The sequence below is a fragment of the Paramisgurnus dabryanus genome, chromosome 19 (assembly GCF_030506205.2).
Source record: "Paramisgurnus dabryanus chromosome 19, PD_genome_1.1, whole genome shotgun sequence".
Taxonomy (NCBI): Eukaryota; Metazoa; Chordata; class Actinopteri; order Cypriniformes; family Cobitidae; genus Paramisgurnus; species Paramisgurnus dabryanus.
Genome location: NC_133355.1, coordinates 10,434,834 through 10,453,305, shown reverse-complemented (window position 1 = coordinate 10,453,305; position 18,472 = coordinate 10,434,834). Strand labels below are relative to the sequence as shown.

At 38.5% G+C, this 18,472-nt stretch overlaps 1 protein-coding gene across 1 annotated transcript in view; it reads left to right on the top strand.

Annotated features, from left to right (window-relative positions):
- Positions 1-18,472, top strand: part of LOC135773562 (fibrocystin-L-like) — a 63,587-nt gene that overhangs the window by 1,041 nt on the left and 44,074 nt on the right. Inside the window, exons 2-16 of the mRNA XM_065283225.2 lie at positions 735-844; positions 953-1,030; positions 1,220-1,364; positions 8,731-8,824; positions 8,940-8,997; positions 9,108-9,189; positions 9,290-9,343; positions 9,744-9,814; positions 9,904-10,014; positions 10,316-10,405; positions 10,951-11,216; positions 11,355-11,446; positions 11,621-11,780; positions 12,160-12,295; positions 12,498-12,641. Coding sequence (XP_065139297.2) covers positions 778-844; positions 953-1,030; positions 1,220-1,364; positions 8,731-8,824; positions 8,940-8,997; positions 9,108-9,189; positions 9,290-9,343; positions 9,744-9,814; positions 9,904-10,014; positions 10,316-10,405; positions 10,951-11,216; positions 11,355-11,446; positions 11,621-11,780; positions 12,160-12,295; positions 12,498-12,641 — 1,648 coding nt within the window. The 5' untranslated portion in view covers positions 735-777. The remainder of the gene's footprint in view (positions 1-734; positions 845-952; positions 1,031-1,219; positions 1,365-8,730; positions 8,825-8,939; positions 8,998-9,107; positions 9,190-9,289; positions 9,344-9,743; positions 9,815-9,903; positions 10,015-10,315; positions 10,406-10,950; positions 11,217-11,354; positions 11,447-11,620; positions 11,781-12,159; positions 12,296-12,497; positions 12,642-18,472) is intronic.

Below are 18,472 nucleotides of genomic sequence, written 5' to 3'. Positions count from 1 at the left end.
GCAGTATTATATATATTTTTTTTTAATTACAGAAATGTCTAACAGTGTATGTGGGTGTGAATGATGATTAATGTAAACTTTAAAGAGATGTACTGTATTTAATAAAAAAATAATTTTTGGTATAGGGCTAATCTCATTTAATTATTTAATACAAAATGTGTAGTTTTCTATAGTTAGTTACAATGTATAATATATTTAAATAAGACATTATAATATTGTTAACTAGAGATGCAATGATATTACATTTTATCACAGATACTTATAGCTGATTATTCAGACTGATACCTGATAGTGATGCTTACACCGCTAGTTTGGTGGTTATATTAACTTGCATTAACTAAATTCTGAAGATTACATTTGCTGAATGTTATTTATATAATGACCATTGATATTGAACATCAAACTAGATATGTGTTTTTTTTTTTTTTTTTTGCATTTTCTACACAAAGCTCATTTTCCTGATTGACAGGATATTGGCCATGACTATCGGCTGTTTTTAAACTATCTTCCGATAGACGCTTGTATCAAGCAATACTGATTATTGGCTAATATATCAGTGCATTTCTATGTGTAACAGTTTATCATTGAAATTTAAATGACCTATTTCCTAAATATAAAATAATATATAATAATAAATAATATTATTATATATATTATTTTAATAATTTTCCAGTAGAAATCAGGTCACTTGTTTTGAGCATAAGTATTATATCTTTCTGTCTGCTGTTCTGCAGGTGGCATTACGTTGAGGTGTGCATACTGTGTGTCTTTGAAAAGATGGGTCACAAGTGTTGGCACCTGCATCTGCCGCTTACCATTTTTATATTACTGTGGAGTTCGGCGGGTACGTGCTTTCTTATACAAATGTATCTGGCTGCTATATTTCACAACATCAATTACAACATAATTTTCATTCTACAAATGAAAAGCTTTTAACTCTCGTGTCATACAGGTGCGCAGCATATCAACAGTATAACACCCAACAGTGGCGGCATCAATGGAGGAACAAGACTGACCATAAACGGGGAAGGTATTAAAAAAAAAATATTCTTTATGTAAGCTAAAGTAACCTTAAGAGTAACATTAAATATATAATTAATTGATATTTATATACTATTGATTTAGATGATATTGGCTCATGATTTAACACAATATGTTTAAAGGCAACAAGAATGTTGGAATTTCTTGCTATCTAATAACTTTGGTTATATTTCTTGAGGTTTTGCTGAAGTCAGTCAGTTCGGTGTAAATGTAGACGACCCAATCAATGGCAACAATGTGACTTTGGTGTCTCAGATGAGATCGATTCCCTGTGATGTCGAAAACGATTCCAGTCACTTCAAACAGATTGTGTGCTATACAAGGCAAGAATTACTTGTTTAAAATATGTTTTCATTGTTTTTATAAATATGTTTTTATAAATAAATGTATTACACGGCTCTCTGGAATGCTTGATTCTGATTGATCAGTTGAGACATTTGCAGGTTCGTTCTTTTCAAATAATAACCGCTCCAAAGTAATAACACATAGCCGGAACTACTTGTACGATTAAAATCGCTCCGCGCCAATAAAGATCAATAAAGATTACTGTTTGGCGCCATCTTGTGACAAACACTGAACAATCACAATTAAGAATGGAAAATGTTTACATTAATTTTAACATGTACGGAAAAAAACAAAACATTTAAACAGTGGATAGAAGAACGAACAACGACGACACAGAGAGCTTACTGAGACTGAACTTGACAAAATAGAGCATGACAGCTACGAAGCCAACACACAAAAACATACAGAATGGGCATTAAAACTTAAAAACCTAAAAGAGAAAAAATGGAGACAGACAAGTATGAAGCAGAGGATCTTAATAAGGTATTACAATCATTTTATGCATCTGTGCAAAATTTCGCGGAAGGATAAAAATGTTAATTTAACTCTTTCACCGCCAGCATTTTTCATGATTTTCACAAAAGTTTAATGCCTTCCAGAAAATGCTTCTTTTTAAATATATAAACATACAATATATGAAATAAAAGAACAGACCCTCTTGTTTCAAACAAAAAAAATCCGTTTCATCCTACCTTCATGTTGTCAGGGTGCTGCACACAATAGAGTAAAGACAGGAGATAGCGGATCCAATTGCAGTATTTAATTCAACTTGAGAATGAAAACAAAACACGAAAACTCTGGGCGACACCGAGACATACGTAAAACACGCTAAAATGAACCGTACAAGACAAGGGAAACAGAAGTGAATTTAAACAACACAATGTCCAATGGGTAAACGAAAACAATGAATCACCAAGACAGCAAACAAGGGGAGGAGCGTAAAAACAATGAATAACCATAGTAACAAATGACAAGGCGGAGACAGAATTAACACAGGGAGCTCAGGTAAGACACTGATCAAAACAAGGTATACAACACAGTACAAGACATAATGTAAATCAAAATCATAAGCAAAGACAAGACCAATCAATAAACAGGACATAATGCAATAAACAAGGAACCCAGGTAACAAGAAGCAAAATAAAACAAAGCATGACAAGGAAATAACAACATCAAAAAACCCACAGACAAAAACCCCAACAGTACCCCCCCCCCTATGGAAACGGATACCAGACGTTTCCTAGAAACATTAGTCCTGGAGGGTGGTGGAGCAGAGGCGGAACGGGGGAGGGATGGAGGGCAAAAGAACAGTCCAGGGCGGCGCCGCGGGCAAAGGCACAGTCCAGGGCGGCGCCGCGGGCAAAGGCACAGTCCAGGGCGGCGCCGCGGGCAAAGGCACAGTCCAGGGCGGCGCCGCGGGCAAAGGCACAGTCCAGGGCGGCGCCGCGGGCAAAGGCACAGTCCAGGGCGGCGCCGCGGGCAAAGGCACAGTCCAGGGCGGCGCCGCGGGCAAAGGCACAGTCCAGGGCGGCGCCGGCAGGGCAGGACGCCAGGGCGGCGCCGGCAGGGCAGGACGCCAGGGCGGCGCCGGCAGGGCAGGACGCCAGGGCGGCGCCGGCAGGGCAGGACGCCAGGGCGGCGCCGGCAGGGCAGGACGCCAGGGCGGCGCAGAGGACCTCAGCAAGTCAGGTAGCACAGGAAACCAAGGTGGAGCCGAGGACAACGGCTCTCCGGACCTGTAAATCAGGACAGTAGGAGGAGAGACTGGCAAAGCCAGGAAAACAGGACACAAGGCAGAGAGTATATGGAGCTCAGAGCCCACCATCCTAGGCTGGACAAAAAGTTCACAGTTGGTCATTATATATAGTTCGCTGGGCAGCACACTAGGCAGCAGACTGAGTTCAGAAACAGTCATCTTGGGTGAGACAGGTGAACAAAAAAGAGACCACACACACCACAGAGCCATTGAAAATACAGAAAGCACAGAGTCCAAGAGGTATTCCTCAGTCACCGTCCTAAAAACAGGTTCAGGCGTAACAATGGCCATATTAGATGGAGTAAACTGTTCAGAGTCAAAAGTGAGCATGTTGGTGGAGACAAACAGTCTATGTGAATCCAAAACCCTCCTGGTAAGGACAGAAAGTTTATGTGGCTTGGGCAATAACGTGTAAGCTGACCTACATGACACAGGGAATACAGGACTAACCATCTTATCCTTGATAGGAAGCTCCGGGGGCTCGGTGACAGGCTTTATGGTAGAACCAAGAAACTTGAAAACTGTAGGCTCAGCAGACTTAGTAGAAGCAGTTAGCTCACGAAACTCAATACCATCCTTATCCAGATCGACAAATGTCTTAGACTCACGTGACTTTAATAGCTCTGGTGACTCAGTGACCGACGGCTCAGAGATGGACTGGGTAGGAAGTTCAGATTCTGACCCTTTAGTCGTGGAAAAAAGTTCAAAAGACACAGGTCCAGACCCTCCATCCATGACAGGCTGCACATCAGAAAACTCCAATGATCCAGTCTCAGGGGCTTGGGAGACAGACGAGCAGAAAACGGACCAAACAGAACACAAGGCAATGGCAAATGTAGAAAGAGCAGAATTTAAATGGCAAAGCGTTACCTCAGATGCAGGGGATGCCTTCAAACTGACGACCACAGGACTAAAAACACCTGACAATCGTACTGATGCCAACGGGACGTCAGCCAAGCTGGTGATTAACTGTCGAGAACTCGACAGCACAGGAAAGGTTGATAAGGCAGTCTCTTGGCAAAGAGGTGTACTAGCGGCGGCCATTTTAAGAAGTGGTTTGGGTGTGGGAGCAATTCTGATCCTAGGTGCAGGTGTTATTAGTGCACCTTTAACCAAGGGTGTAGTAGTAATAATGGCTTTCTGGGAATTCAGGGCAGGAATGACTGTAGCAAACTCGAAAGCAGGCATGGACCTACTAACAGCCGTTCTGGAAACAGGGACAGATATGACGTCGGCATTCTTGTCAGCGGCGACAGGAGAAAACACAGGAAGGACGGAGCTAGGGAAAGCAGCGTCCAATACAGAAACGGGCTGTTCAGTCTTGGTCTTCTTCTGACGATTACGCACACGGCGCGAGGAGGAAGTGTTCACCGGCTCAGCAGTCTTTAGTGTGGAGGATGCGATTCTCGCCTCGGGAAATTCCGGCGTGAATCGCGCACGCCCAGCATTACGTGCATCTGCGAGTCGGGCAAAAGCAAAAAAGTCCATATTCTTCAGCTCGTAAATGTGTGAAATAGATAGAGGCTCACCAAGACAATGGTTAAACCAAATCTTCATCTCAGTGTCATTGAGAAGTAATCCACAGGAGCTCTCCCAAAACCTCCGGGCGAAAACCTCCACCGAATCTCCTTGCGGACACAGAGAAGCCAATTCGGCGCGTCTCCTCAGGAATTCCCTCTCGGACATAACAGGAGACTTCGAGCCCTCCGGCTCAGGGGATACAGAAGCCTTTGGCGCAGGAGCGGAAACCTCTCGAGCAAAAGGCACCCGTCGAATCGCCAACCTGGAACCCCGCATCGGGTCCTCAGCGATCGGGAAGATGGAGGCGTCCCTCCCGGAACTCACTTCGGATCCATATAGCAGCGGATCGTACCAAGTGGGTCCTGGAACACAACAACTATGAAAGCCACCGATCCTCTTCGCGTGACTCACAAACTTGCTGGAAACTGCTGGATCCTTTTTATGACGGTTCATTCTGTCAGGGTGCTGCACACAATAGAGTAAAGACAGGAGATAGCGGATCCAATTGCAGTATTTAATTCAACTTGAGAATGAAAACAAAACACGAAAACTCTGGGCGACACCGAGACATACGTAAAACACGCTAAAATGAACCGTACAAGACAAGGGAAACAGAAGTGAATTTAAACAACACAATGTCCAATGGGTAAACGAAAACAATGAATCACCAAGACAGCAAACAAGGGGAGGAGCGTAAAAACAATGAATAACCATAGTAACAAATGACAAGGCGGAGACAGAATTAACACAGGGAGCTCAGGTAAGACACTGATCAAAACAAGGTATACAACACAGTACAAGACATAATGTAAATCAAAATCATAAGCAAAGACAAGACCAATCAATAAACAGGACATAATGCAATAAACAAGGAACCCAGGTAACAAGAAGCAAAATAAAACAAAGCATGACAAGGAAATAATAACATCAAAAAACCCACAGACAAAAACCCCAACACATGTGTTCTGTTTTTATCACCTCTCAAATATGTGTAGGTTTCATCAAAAACACCAAATTTTGAGCAAAAAGCTGAGATAATTCCATTTTTGTGAAGGACTTTTGATAGAGATCAGATGCAGAGCGATATTTAAAACATACACGGCAGAGATGCTCACAAATCTCTGAGCTCGAGTCCGAGTCAAGTCTGAAGTCTTTGAGCTTGAGTCCAAGTCAAGTCTGAAGTCTCTGGGCTCGAGTCCAAGTCAAGTCTCAAGTCTCGTTGTAACAAATAAAACTCTAATAATAAATAAAGAAATTATAAACATTTATATAAAAGAACAAAGTTGCACATTAAGTAAGGTCTAAAATTAGCATTAGGTACAGAAATTAAATTAAATGGATAATAACACTGTCTTTATTGTACAAATTAAATATTATTATTATTATTTTTGAGCAATAGAAGTGATTTTCTGTTTGTCTTGGGTTGTTTGATTAACATAAATGACACAGACTTAAGTAGGTTAATTGAGGTTACTGTCTCTTTATTAAGAACAAATAAGCCCTGACTGGTTTCTTAAGGCATAAACAAAAATGTTTTCATTAGAAAAAGAATACTGTGAGATCATTTTGCGTGTATGTGCCTTGTCAAGAAAAGAAAGATTTTATGTTGGCTTAACTTTTGAAACACTTCTCTCTGTATGTGCACTACTGAGGGGACTTAAACGCGTGCTCAAACACAGGCAGAGGGCGAATTCCAAACAGCGCTTCATGAAGAAGATGCAGCAGTCGCTTCACATAAAAACGTTACGTTGTTTTTCATTGCTCTATTCAGCAAATGTATGTTAATGGACTACACTACAGTATGACACAAAGTAGCGCAACTCTGAACCTGACTGGAGCCGGACCGGACACACTTAACCGCATGTGCGTACAGAAATCTGCTCACTTGAGCGCCTTTTTGCGGTTAAATTGTTTAACCATTTAAACAATTGCAAGCCTTAGAAACACGTTAATGATAAACTTACCCTATTTAAATTGCATATTAATCCGCAAATCGCATGCGAGCCAAACCGCGGATCCGTCGCGGCACTACTCAAAGCTTCAGATGAATGCCACAGCAGCGGCTGCCTGCAGGTGCAGTAGAGATGTATGTTCGCGGCCGCGCGCGCGGAGCAGATACGTCACGTGTTACATCATGGGCAGGTTGTAGGTAACGGAGGGAGCTATGACAGCGAGCTCATCAGACGTTTCCTAAAAATAAACATTGTTCACGAGTCGCGCGGCTCGAGTCCGAGTCAAGTCTGAAGTCTTTGAGGGTCGAGTCTCAAGTCGAGTCTGAAGTCACTGTGTGTGCGACTTAAAGGGAAATTCCGCCTTGAAATGATCCTAGGGTTAATAACAAACGTGTACCGAGTTCGACCGTTCACTGGAGTTTGTTTTCATGTTAGTCTAACGTGACCAGTGTTATTGCTAAACGCAAATTAGCATGTTATGGTAGCCTTCGGGGCATCAGTGCATTAAAAACGAAATCGCTATGTCTATACTACTAATAATGCTCAAAATAACCCCACACTTACACTGTAGCACAATGAGGGTCTCTATATGTAAACCGAAGCATTGAGAACTTTGCAAGTGTACAGGCAGTTTATTAAAAACAAACACTTACCGTTCACGTCTGGATCACATATCCATGCGGGCGCCATCTTGGGAAAACTGAACTCTCGCGTGAAAGCACAACACCTGTTCCACAACAACGGGCAACAACGTTTCACGCGAGAGTTTAGTTTTCCCAAGATGGCGCCCGCATGGATATGTGATCCAGACGTGAACGGTAAGTGTTTATTTTTAATAAACTGCCTGTACACTTGCAAAGTTCTCAATGCTTCGGTTTACATATAGAGACCCTCATTGTGCTACAGTGTAAGTGTGGGGTTATTTTGAGCATTATTAGTAGTATAGACATAGCGATTTCGTTTTTAATCCACTGATTCCCCGAAGGCTACCATAACATGCTAATTTGCGTTTAGCAATAACACTGGTCACGTTAGACTAACATGAAAACAAACTCCAGTGAACGGTCGAACTCGGTACACGTTTGTTATTAACCCTAGGATCATTTCAAGGCGGAATTTCCCTTTAAGTCGCACTCGAGTCCGAGTCTCAAACTCGAGTCCCCATCTCTGATACACGGACATACAGCTGTTTGCCCTAGGGCAATACTTCCGTTTTTTATAAGTTGCGGAATAGCGGTATTGCAGATTGACGAGATATCTCGTCAATGGCGGGGAAAGAGTTAAAACAAATATGGCAATAAAAATTTTCATATTCATGTCCGTCTTTTTTCTTATGTGACAAGTAGCCCTGTAACAAGCGGGATAATGTAGAGGCAGCCGGTAGTTATCGGGAAATAAGCCCTTTCAGTGTGAAACAAGACCCTCTGCTTCGCGTCAGGTCCTGATCACACTGTCGGGGCTTATTTCCCGATAACTACCGGCTGCCTCTACATTATCCCTTACTTATAAAATATGCGAGTACGGTGCATCTGCTTCCTAGGTTTCTGTCAAAACAGCATTTGTTGTCAAACACATATTTGTTTCCAATTTTCTAATCATGGAGGTTGCATGTAATGTTTAAAGGTTAATTTATTCAGGCAATTATTGGCTAAATATAAAAAAAATTTAGCAGCAACATTTTAAGGTCAGTAGGTAATCTCAACTTGCCACAAAGAACCCAGAATTGAGTCAAAAAAGGACAAACCCAGTCATTGGATTAAATTAACCCATAACATTTTTTGATTTGACCCAACAATGGGTTAAACAGCCAAGCATTTTGGTTTGACAAAACAACAGGTGTGTGCACTCTTAAAATGCTGGGTTATTTTCAACCCACCATTGAGTCAAAAAGAGATTAACCCAACCCATTGGGTTGTATTTTAAGGCATGCTAGATTGTTTCAAGCCCCCCCCCCCAAAAAAAAGCATTTTAAAGCAAAAATCAACAAGAATTAATGTTATAATTTTAAACAATATAATAATAATAATAAACGTAATAATAAAATATATTATATGTTTATTGTATAAGGATGCTTAACTGGATTATAACTGCAAATCATTGCATTGTCTCCTTCAGAGCACTTCCAGAAGATTATTATCATGTGTACGTCAGCGTGAATGGTGTTTCTGCAGTGGGTTTTGAAAATATTCATGGCACTTCCACGTTCAGTGTAAGTAAGAAAGACTCCAGTAACATGTTTACCATATCAAAGTACATATAAGACAATATACTCATATCTTTTAAAAACATGGAAACTTAAATACATGCTGTACACGCCCTTACAGAGCGGATATGGTTCTACACCCACCATTCAAAGTCTCAGCCCACATTCTGGTCTTCCAGGTAAGATTCTTATTTTAGTTAGTTAGTTTGTTTTACAAATGGCACTTTTTTGCTTCCTTGTTTTTTTAAAGTAAAGTAATTTGAACACTTCATATATTGTCAATAAAAAGGGACTGTGGTGACAATCCGAGGAAACATTTACACTGATGTGTATGGAAGCAATGCTGAGAGTCAGAAACCACGATTTGTTAGGTCTGGTGAAAGCTGTAATTCACAGAAGAAATACAATGCTTGCAATCTCTTGATATTGGGTCTATCTTATTACTGTTTTTCATTTGTATTCTTTAAACAGGGCATACATGGGTGGCATGTCTTGTGAACTACTGAAACCTAATTCAGATGAAAAGTAAGCATAGGCGAAGTAACTTATCAATAAAAATTCTAAAAATCAGTGTAGACTGCATAAATTACCGTTTATTTTCCAGATACGGTCTGAAATTGGACAATGAGAAGAGTTTCTCAGGATACATGAGTTGCAAAATGACGGGAACATATGTTGGTGAGGAATTTTCATTATTTAAATAATGAGAACATTTAATGAAAATTACTGAAATTTTAATTTTTTGTTTAATAAATTGTCGTTCGTCATGATTTTCAGGTGATCAAAACTTCAGTTATATTCTGGATGGTGCATATGGGAGGTCAGAGGAGTCTGATGTTACTTTAAATCAAATTTCTATAGAAGTATCTGCATCTCATTATTGGAATGTTATTGGAAGTAAAAAAAAAAACATTGTCTTTTTTAGGAGTCTGCCAGATCTTGAGCTTTTCAATGTCTCATCGCTTAACAAGCTCGCCATGTTCCAGACATACGCTGGTATAGATTTATTTTCTTAATCAATACAGACTTTAATTCCCTGCAAATCCTGACTTGTTGTTTTTTAAATAATGTGCTCCTCTTTTTAGAGGTGACAGGAGTTTCTCCATCTGAGGGCAGCGTGTTGGGTGGCACATCATTGACCGTTCAGGGACGCTACTTTGACAAGACTAACCTGCCAGCTGTAGTTTTAGTGGGAGGTAAACCTAATCAGTTATATCAGTTGTTAATGTATTCGGACTGCAACAAGTAATCGATAAAATCAAAAATTCAAGTTCTGTCATGCACGCTTTATCCAGTAAATGAGGCCCCGGGTCTGCTCGATACAGTGCGAGCTGAAGCGCACAGAACAGTGATGATAGTCCAATGATTGACATTGTTTTATTTTTGTCATGGATCATTTGTTTTAAAGTGGCAGATAAAAAGCATAATAAGACCCTTTTAAAATAATCACAAATATTTAATCCATCTTATTAACATTAGGTGTTTTACTATCCTCAGGTAAAGAGTGTCGGATTCAGAATGTATCAGATGAGAAGATAGTCTGTTTGACTCCTGGCTATGAAAGGACTAACATGACAGTTTTTCCAGGTGAGAACCTTAAGTCTAATCTCAGAATGGTGACGTCCCATTCTGTCAAATTTCTCTTTATCACCTAATAACACACTTTGAAGATCTGATCAATGTGTCACTCTCCAAATGTCATGCTATCTATTATGACCAAAATCTCTTGGGCCACAATTACGGGTAGTTTTGGGGCGTCGGACACACCTCAACCAGGCTTGTACAAAATGTGTTTTAGCTAGTGCCTTGGATTTTGGGTACCTTCTGACTGCATTACATCAGTATTACAAGTGTGTGAAAATGTAAAGACCCTCAATGGTATAAGCCCCATGTCAGTATTAAAATAAAAACCTTAAACTACAGAATTTTTTTTCTTAAATGTTCAACATTTTCAACAATCTGCATTGTGTACGTAAACATATGACCGTAAATATACATAAACATATAAACATACATTCACTCCAAACTTTTGTTCACACACTATCATGTTTATATAAAGATGTAGACATATTTTTTATTACTTAAATTGCTCCTATATGGTTCAATAAACCGTTAAACTGTTGTGTTTGCAGGCAGCAGAGGATTACAAATGGAAATGTGGAATAACAGTGATCCCATTGATCTAGAGGACGTTTTGGACTATAATGCCAGCATGTCAGATTATTCTGTACAGTGGGTGGATTCTCTGTCCTATGTGTTTCCTGCTGAAATGAATAACTTTGTGGCTCGATTGAGCGGTTTCTTTGTTCCGATGGAAACAGACAACTACTATTTCCTAATCAAAGGAGACTATCGGTGCATGCTATATTTCAGCCTGACAGGTCTTTCACAGGATAAAGTATGTTAATTACACTAAAATCAATTAAATATAAGTAAATTGATAAAGAATCATTATACACAGTTGTGTACATTGTAACTGTATAGATTTGTAATCAAATAAAAAATTTTGTAAGTTTGATATATACTTTTGTTCCAGGTCAGGATTGCATATCATGATAACACTACATACAGTTTCTATGACTATACCTCCCAGAAGTCAGAGATCATGCGTTTAAAGAAGGGAAAACCGTAAGTTGTTTTCAAAGCATTCAAATCACTCCTGAAAATCTGGTGAAATTAAAATGCAACATATAGGGATAAGCTGTTGATGTTTTCTACAATATAATATCAAATGTGACAATCACATTCTAATTTGTAAAATATTCTCTGTCGCTTTACTTTTTTTGTTATGTATTACTGCAGATACTACATTGAGGTTCTAGTGCAGAAGTATAATTATGAAGCTTCAGTTGACGTGGGCTTTTTCAAAGAGATCAGTACTTTCACCAACCAACAGACTAAAGAAGCCATCAATGAGAAACAGCAAATAAATGCCAGCTATGATGTTTTACCTGAGAAACAGGTAAGAGAGCATACAGAAGCACTTTAGGTAAAAGTTGATAGTGTTTTGAAATTCATAACTGGCACTGCTTATGCAAGAACTGTAAAAAGAAGACTCAAATATGAACTATGGTATGGGCTATATAAATATAATTTAATAAATGGTACTTTACGAAGAGCTCAGGTGCAAAACCCACTAATTTTGTCTGGCATGAATTCTTGTTAATTAGCATTTTTTAAACGCTATTTGTGCTTGGCCTGAGGGAGGGATTAGGGGTTATTTGATGAAAGTATAGTACGTGTCGAGAGCATCTGATTACAATCATTATCTCATTTTGCATCTTAATTCTTTATATATAACTATGCAGTATGTGTTTTTGTTAAATTCTTTATTTTTATAGATGATTAGCTTCGAGGGATGGACACCAGTGAGCGCCGTCCAAGAGGTGCAAACTTTGAGAATCAGAAGTGACTGCTTTTCAACAGGCTTCTGTGACAACACATACTACTTTCTGGGATATGGAGATCAGAAAACAGGTGCATTACTGTACCTCTTAGACCTCTCAGACCCCCTCACAGATGAAACAAAAAATCTAATTTTTAGTTCTACTTTATTTTGATGCTTATTTTTGTTTCTCAAATTCATAATCTTTTAAGTTTAGCCTATACAATATGTACAATATTTTTGCTTGTTTATTTGTTTGATGTGTTGTTTACTGATATTGTTTCGTTATTGCAGGGAAGATTCCAGTCAGTGCATCAGCGTTGGAGTTACAGACCGCTCTGAATGATTTGTGGACGATTGAACCAGACACTGTTACAGTCACAAAGCAAGAACTGAGCACAGAGACACTTTACAATGTGACATTCAACTCAAACAGAGGTGAACTAAACTAACATCACAACGAAATGTGATCTATTTAATATAAGTCCTTAATAGTGCAGGGATGACATATTTTTGCAGGCCAACCCAGAAGTTAGTTGGGTTAGCAGACAATGGTTCTGTCGCCAGAAAGCTAATTAATTTTCCCATAGACTTTTGGACTAGCTCCGTGTTTAACATTTGCACTTTTTGTCCAACAAGTTAAAGTGCGTGTTGCAGGTTAACCACCACTGTCGATTAATGGGTACATAAATCACTCAAGATATGTGTATAATTTTTAAAATGTCTCAAAAATGGTCTTAAAGACCACTTTTTTTACGTTTTTGGTATTAACGGTTATTTTAACGCAATTCTGCGATGACGTCACGTTGGGGAGAAGTGGAGAAAGACTCAGCCAGAGCCATAGAGATAGATGAGACATTTATTGCTGTTTAATACTTACGTATATAATTTGGAAATCATATATACATCGTAGGAAATATATAATGTGTTATACTGCAAAGTTACCATGCTAATTATTATTTATGATATATGTGGAGATAAATAAAACTTCGCAAATCTGCTGATTTGATCCATTCATGTCCTGACCACCAGGCTAGAGATTTTTAAACATCCTTAATCCACACTTACTAGTCTATCAAATAATATCTCAAATATATTGTTTTGTGAAATAAAAGGATGCTTTGTTATATTGTTTATGTGATTATAACGAATCACACGATCATTTTATACGCAGCAGCAGTCAGCAGCACACTCGGATCCGACCGCATACATACTGTAATAAACAGGCGTTCGGCGGCTTTTTACATCACGACAGACTATGCCATTTGAGGAGGAACCGCTCATTGATCACCGTATTTTTATAAATCCTGTACATGTTTGGACCTGCCGAACAGGTTGAGCACTTTCATATACTTTGTTGAGCAGAGAGGCTGCACTTTGACCAGCGGGCTGCGGGAACCGGCGCACAGCGGGCTGCGGGAACCGGCGCACATCACGCCGCCAGACGGTGTTGTTAACTCGAAACGTATAACTATTATCAGATCGACCCACCGGGAAAGTCCCGACTCTCTCGATTGCCATTCCACTACTGGCTGTAAGAAAGTGAGTGCGTTTGGGTCGCTGGTCCCCGCGAACAGATGTGACGTGCTTCACTCACCTTCCAGGATTAGAGCCAAAACCGTTTGTGCTGAAGATCGCATAAAAGTTACACCCACTTCAGGCAGGATCATGGACCCCCTCAAGCCAGCATGCACGAGTATGTTAATTGTTTGTTTACTTTCTACACGAAGATATGCTAACGTTATGCTATCTGGCTGTCTGCCTATCTCTCTATACTAGCCTATCCATCTGTCTGTCTATCTATCTGTCTATCTGTCTATCTATCTATCTGTCTATCTATCTATCTATCTATCTATCTATCTATCTATCTATCTATCTATCTATCTATCTATCTATCTATCTATCTATCTATCTATCTATCTATCTATCTATCTCTGTAAATAATCTGCGCTATCAGAACTGTACTTTACTCGTCTTTCTATAGTCATTCTCAATGCTCTCAAGGCTGCTTTGGTAAATTCTCTCCCCAGCGTGACGTCATACAGTGCGTTGTGGGGGAAAGGAGAATCATTGCAAACCGCTGTACTTTTTCATACTTTTTCGGGTTTTGTGATACTCAACAACATAAAATACAATGGATAACAGTTTAAATGTTTATTATTAACAAGCAAATTGCACAAATTCGTTGAAAAATTTTACCTGCAAAACGCCCTTTAATCTTTACAGATGAACACAACTTATGATTTTTGAAGTCTAAATGTGTTTAATAGAAAAAAATGTTGTTGGACAAGAAGTATCATAAACTTTTGGATTCTCAAAGTGGGGTCCAGTGACCCCTGGTGGTCTGCATTCCATAGCCTGGGTGTCCCTGAAATAATTTGCTATAAATTGTGAAATGGTGCTGTATTATTAAAAATAAATGTAAATACATACTGTATGTAGACCATCAGATAATTGTGACATCACAACACCATTGTAATCCAAAACTAGTACTTAGTAGCCTAATATTAGGACATTTAAGTATTTTTTTACCAAATACAAAATAAACATTACAGATAGCACTGATATGGCACTGATATGTTTTAATATGTCAGTGCAAACTGTTTTCAGTTCACATGCATTTTAGTCGAGTATTATACTTAAAGGAAAACACCAACGTTTTTTTATATTTTACTATGTTCTTACAGTACCTCAACTAATACGAATTAATACATACCTATCTTTTTTCAATGCGTGCTCTTAATCTTTGTGCAGGGCGTCGTTATCATTTAGCCTAGCCCCATTCATTCCTAAGGATCCAAACAGGGATAAATGTAGAAGCCACCAAACACTTCTATGTTTTCTCTATTTAAAGACTGTTACATGAGTTGTTACACAAGTAAGTATGGTGGCACAAATTAAAATGTGGCATTTTTTTATTGTATGGCGGAAGAGCACTTCGTTTGCAGCACTTCAACATCGGCGTGCAGTAATATGGAAGTTTGAGCGAGAGGGGGAGTAGTCAGGAGTGATGATGTTAATGCGTGCCAAAGTCAAAGTGCTGCAAACTAGGTGCTCTTCCACCATACAATATAGTTCAAATTTTTTATTCGCTTAAAAAATTGCCATGGTTTATTTTGTGCCACCATACTTACTCGTGTAACTACTCATGTAACAGTCTTTAAATGGGGAAGCATGTAAGGTGGCTTCTAAATTCATCCCTGTTTGGATCCTAAGGAATGAATGGGGCTAGGCTAAATGCTAACACATTCACAACGCGCTGTACAAACACTAAGTGCAGGCATTGAAAAAAGATAGGGATGTATTAATTTGTCTAAGTTGAGATAAGAACATAGTAAAATGAAAAAAGGTGGTGTTTTTCTTTAAGCCCTGTCCGGGAAACCACCCATTGAGTTAAGAAACACATTTAGTTGTAATGTGTTGTTGTTCAATGAAAAACAGATCTGAAGTATTTTGGTTGACAGAAAATACAGTACAAATAGTTTGAAGCATATTCTTAATATCCAGGGCCGGGTTTCCCAAAAGCATCGTAAGGCTAAGTTGATCGTAAAAACGATCGTACGAATCATCTTAAAATTACGGGCCGTTTCCCAAAAGCTTCGTAACTTAAGTAGCACTTGAAAATCATCGTAGATCTACGAGTGCTCTGGAGTAATCGTTCATTCATAAGTGCATCGTAAGACAACAGAGTTACAAGGTCACCTGCAGGAGAACCAGCAAATTGCACTCCAGCAATGACGATAATGTAATGTTTTAAATCTATATTGATTTATTGGGTTCTTCTTTGTTTATTTGTTTAAATTACTTTAATATAATATATTTAAAATTAAAATGATAAATAAAATTTAAATGACTAAACATAAATTAATAAAGAAGGAAAACATATTTGGTAAATTTTGGTAAAAGTTGGTACTAGCGAATTGATAAATGGTTCCTACCAATTGCTTCTAATTAATCTACAGTAAAAATAACTGTTTTCAAAAGAAATGGCATCTGATTAAGGAGAGCAAATAAATATGTACGGTACAATGCAATAATCCCTAATAATAAATAAACATAGATAATAAAAAACTGATAATAATAATCTAAACTATACATAAAATGCAGAAGGCATTTCGCAGTGGGACGAGTCCTAACTAAATACGGAAAAGAATATTTCATTATGCACAAATTATTAAAACATTGTAATAGTTTTAAACAAATAATTGTTTAAACAATAATGAAAAATATGATAACAAAAAGTTAGTGCACATCAGCTGAAGATCATTAGCCTAAACAAGCTTCTGCAACAAATTCCAGTCATTCTAAATGTGACATTTCAGCACTTGACAAAGGGATAACGACTCGTAAGTAGCACTTAAAACCCAGCTGCGAGCGATCGTTTAACGTGCATCTTTGGGAAACGCACGTAAATGAACAACGAGTGTTCGTTAAGTAGCTCGTAGAAAGCGCTCTTAAGTGCTAAGATCAATCGTTATCGGGAAACCCGGCCCAGGGCAGCGTTTCCCGATAACGTTGTCTCTTAGCGCGCTACGAAGACTCTTAAGTTAAACCTTAACTACAGGTATACCTTTTCTAGGCGTGTTTCCCGAACTGTACCTTAGCGGGTTTCTTAAGGTATACTTTCTTACGAACGACGTTACCAGGTGCTGTCCATGGCGATGGTGCTGAATAGGTTGATATCGATCGCTCGACAATCAATTATTCACTTTATGTAATAGGTACTTAGATGCGTTATGAGATAGCGGTGTTATTTATTAAAGAAACATTTCAGAAATAGTTCAAGTTAAATTTATTAGGAATATCTTGTAAAAATATTTCAAACTGCAAACAACTAAATATAAACATTGTATATTTTATTTTATATCAAACGCGTGCAAAACCCGCAACTTCATGTCCAAAAGTATCATGCATACACTGCTCCAATGCATCCATTATTCCTTTACTTTAAAGGATAATTTATATTAGGGGTTCCCAATAAATGCGTTGCACAGGCAAAGGTGGGTCATGCAAGTCACCTGGGTTGTCTGTGCATTACACCTAAAATATTTAACAAACTGTTGTTCATTAGATCACGCATTTCTTGTGCTTGGACACTGGATGCGCAAGCAGCGCGTTTACAATGCGGATAACACTTAATGGACGCATTTCTGGAGCCGCGCCTGTCTGTTTACCTTAAATACAACATAAAAATATATATTATGTGATATATAAATATATATTATGATTGCTTTAGATTTTAGCTTTGATTAGATTTAATGTGGAACATTTGTTGACCTATACAAGCAGTAGATAATCAAGTGGAGCAGTTTCTTTTGAGTGTTTATTAAAGAATATGGCATGCAGTTGCCTCAAAGTTAGAAAACATTAAAAAACTTCGATGCAAAGTCGACTTAACATCAATAATAATATTAAGGAATATCAACAATTATGATTTCGTGATGAATGTGCTCCCATGGCATGCGATTTTTACTTGATTTGTTATATAATATAACTAAATATCTGTAAAAAAGAAAAATTACTTTTTTCCAAATAAACATCAGCTGCGGACTATTATTACAGGCTTAAGAAACTATAAAAAAAAAAGATTTTGGGTGGAGGAGTTGGTGAAACTATGGCAGGCAGCAATACAACGAATCTTACCATTTCATTTGTGCATTTCATATCCGTTAAATCTTTACTTTACCGGCTATTTTAGCTGCAATAAAACAAATCAAGTAAAAATCGCATGCCATGGGAGCACATTCATCATGAAATCATAATTGTTGATATTCCTTAATATTATTATTGATGTTAAGTCGACTTTGCATCGAAGTTTTTTAATGTTTTCTAACTTTGAGGCAACTGCATGTCATATTCTTTATAAACACTCAAAAGAAACTGCTCCACTTGATTATCTACTGCTTGTATAGGTCAACAAATGTTCCACATTAAATCTAATCAAAGCTAAAATCTAAAGCAATCATAATATATATTTATATATCACAGACTGCAATGTAAGCTTTTATCACAGTGATGGCCCCTAGCGGAGTCAAGTGGGATAAGGTATAGACGGTTTCATCGGACGCACGTGATACACGTCTGGATCCGAACCTTACTTCCGGTTTCGTTTTTTTAATGATCTGGGCCCGGTTCCCCGATAACGTTCACTCTTAGCGTGCTAAGAAGACTCAAAAAGATATATCTTACCAAAGTTGTTGATGTTCCTAAGTGTGTTCCCCGAAGTGTCTCTTAAGAAGCTTCTTAACACGCTGCCTCTAAGAACGACG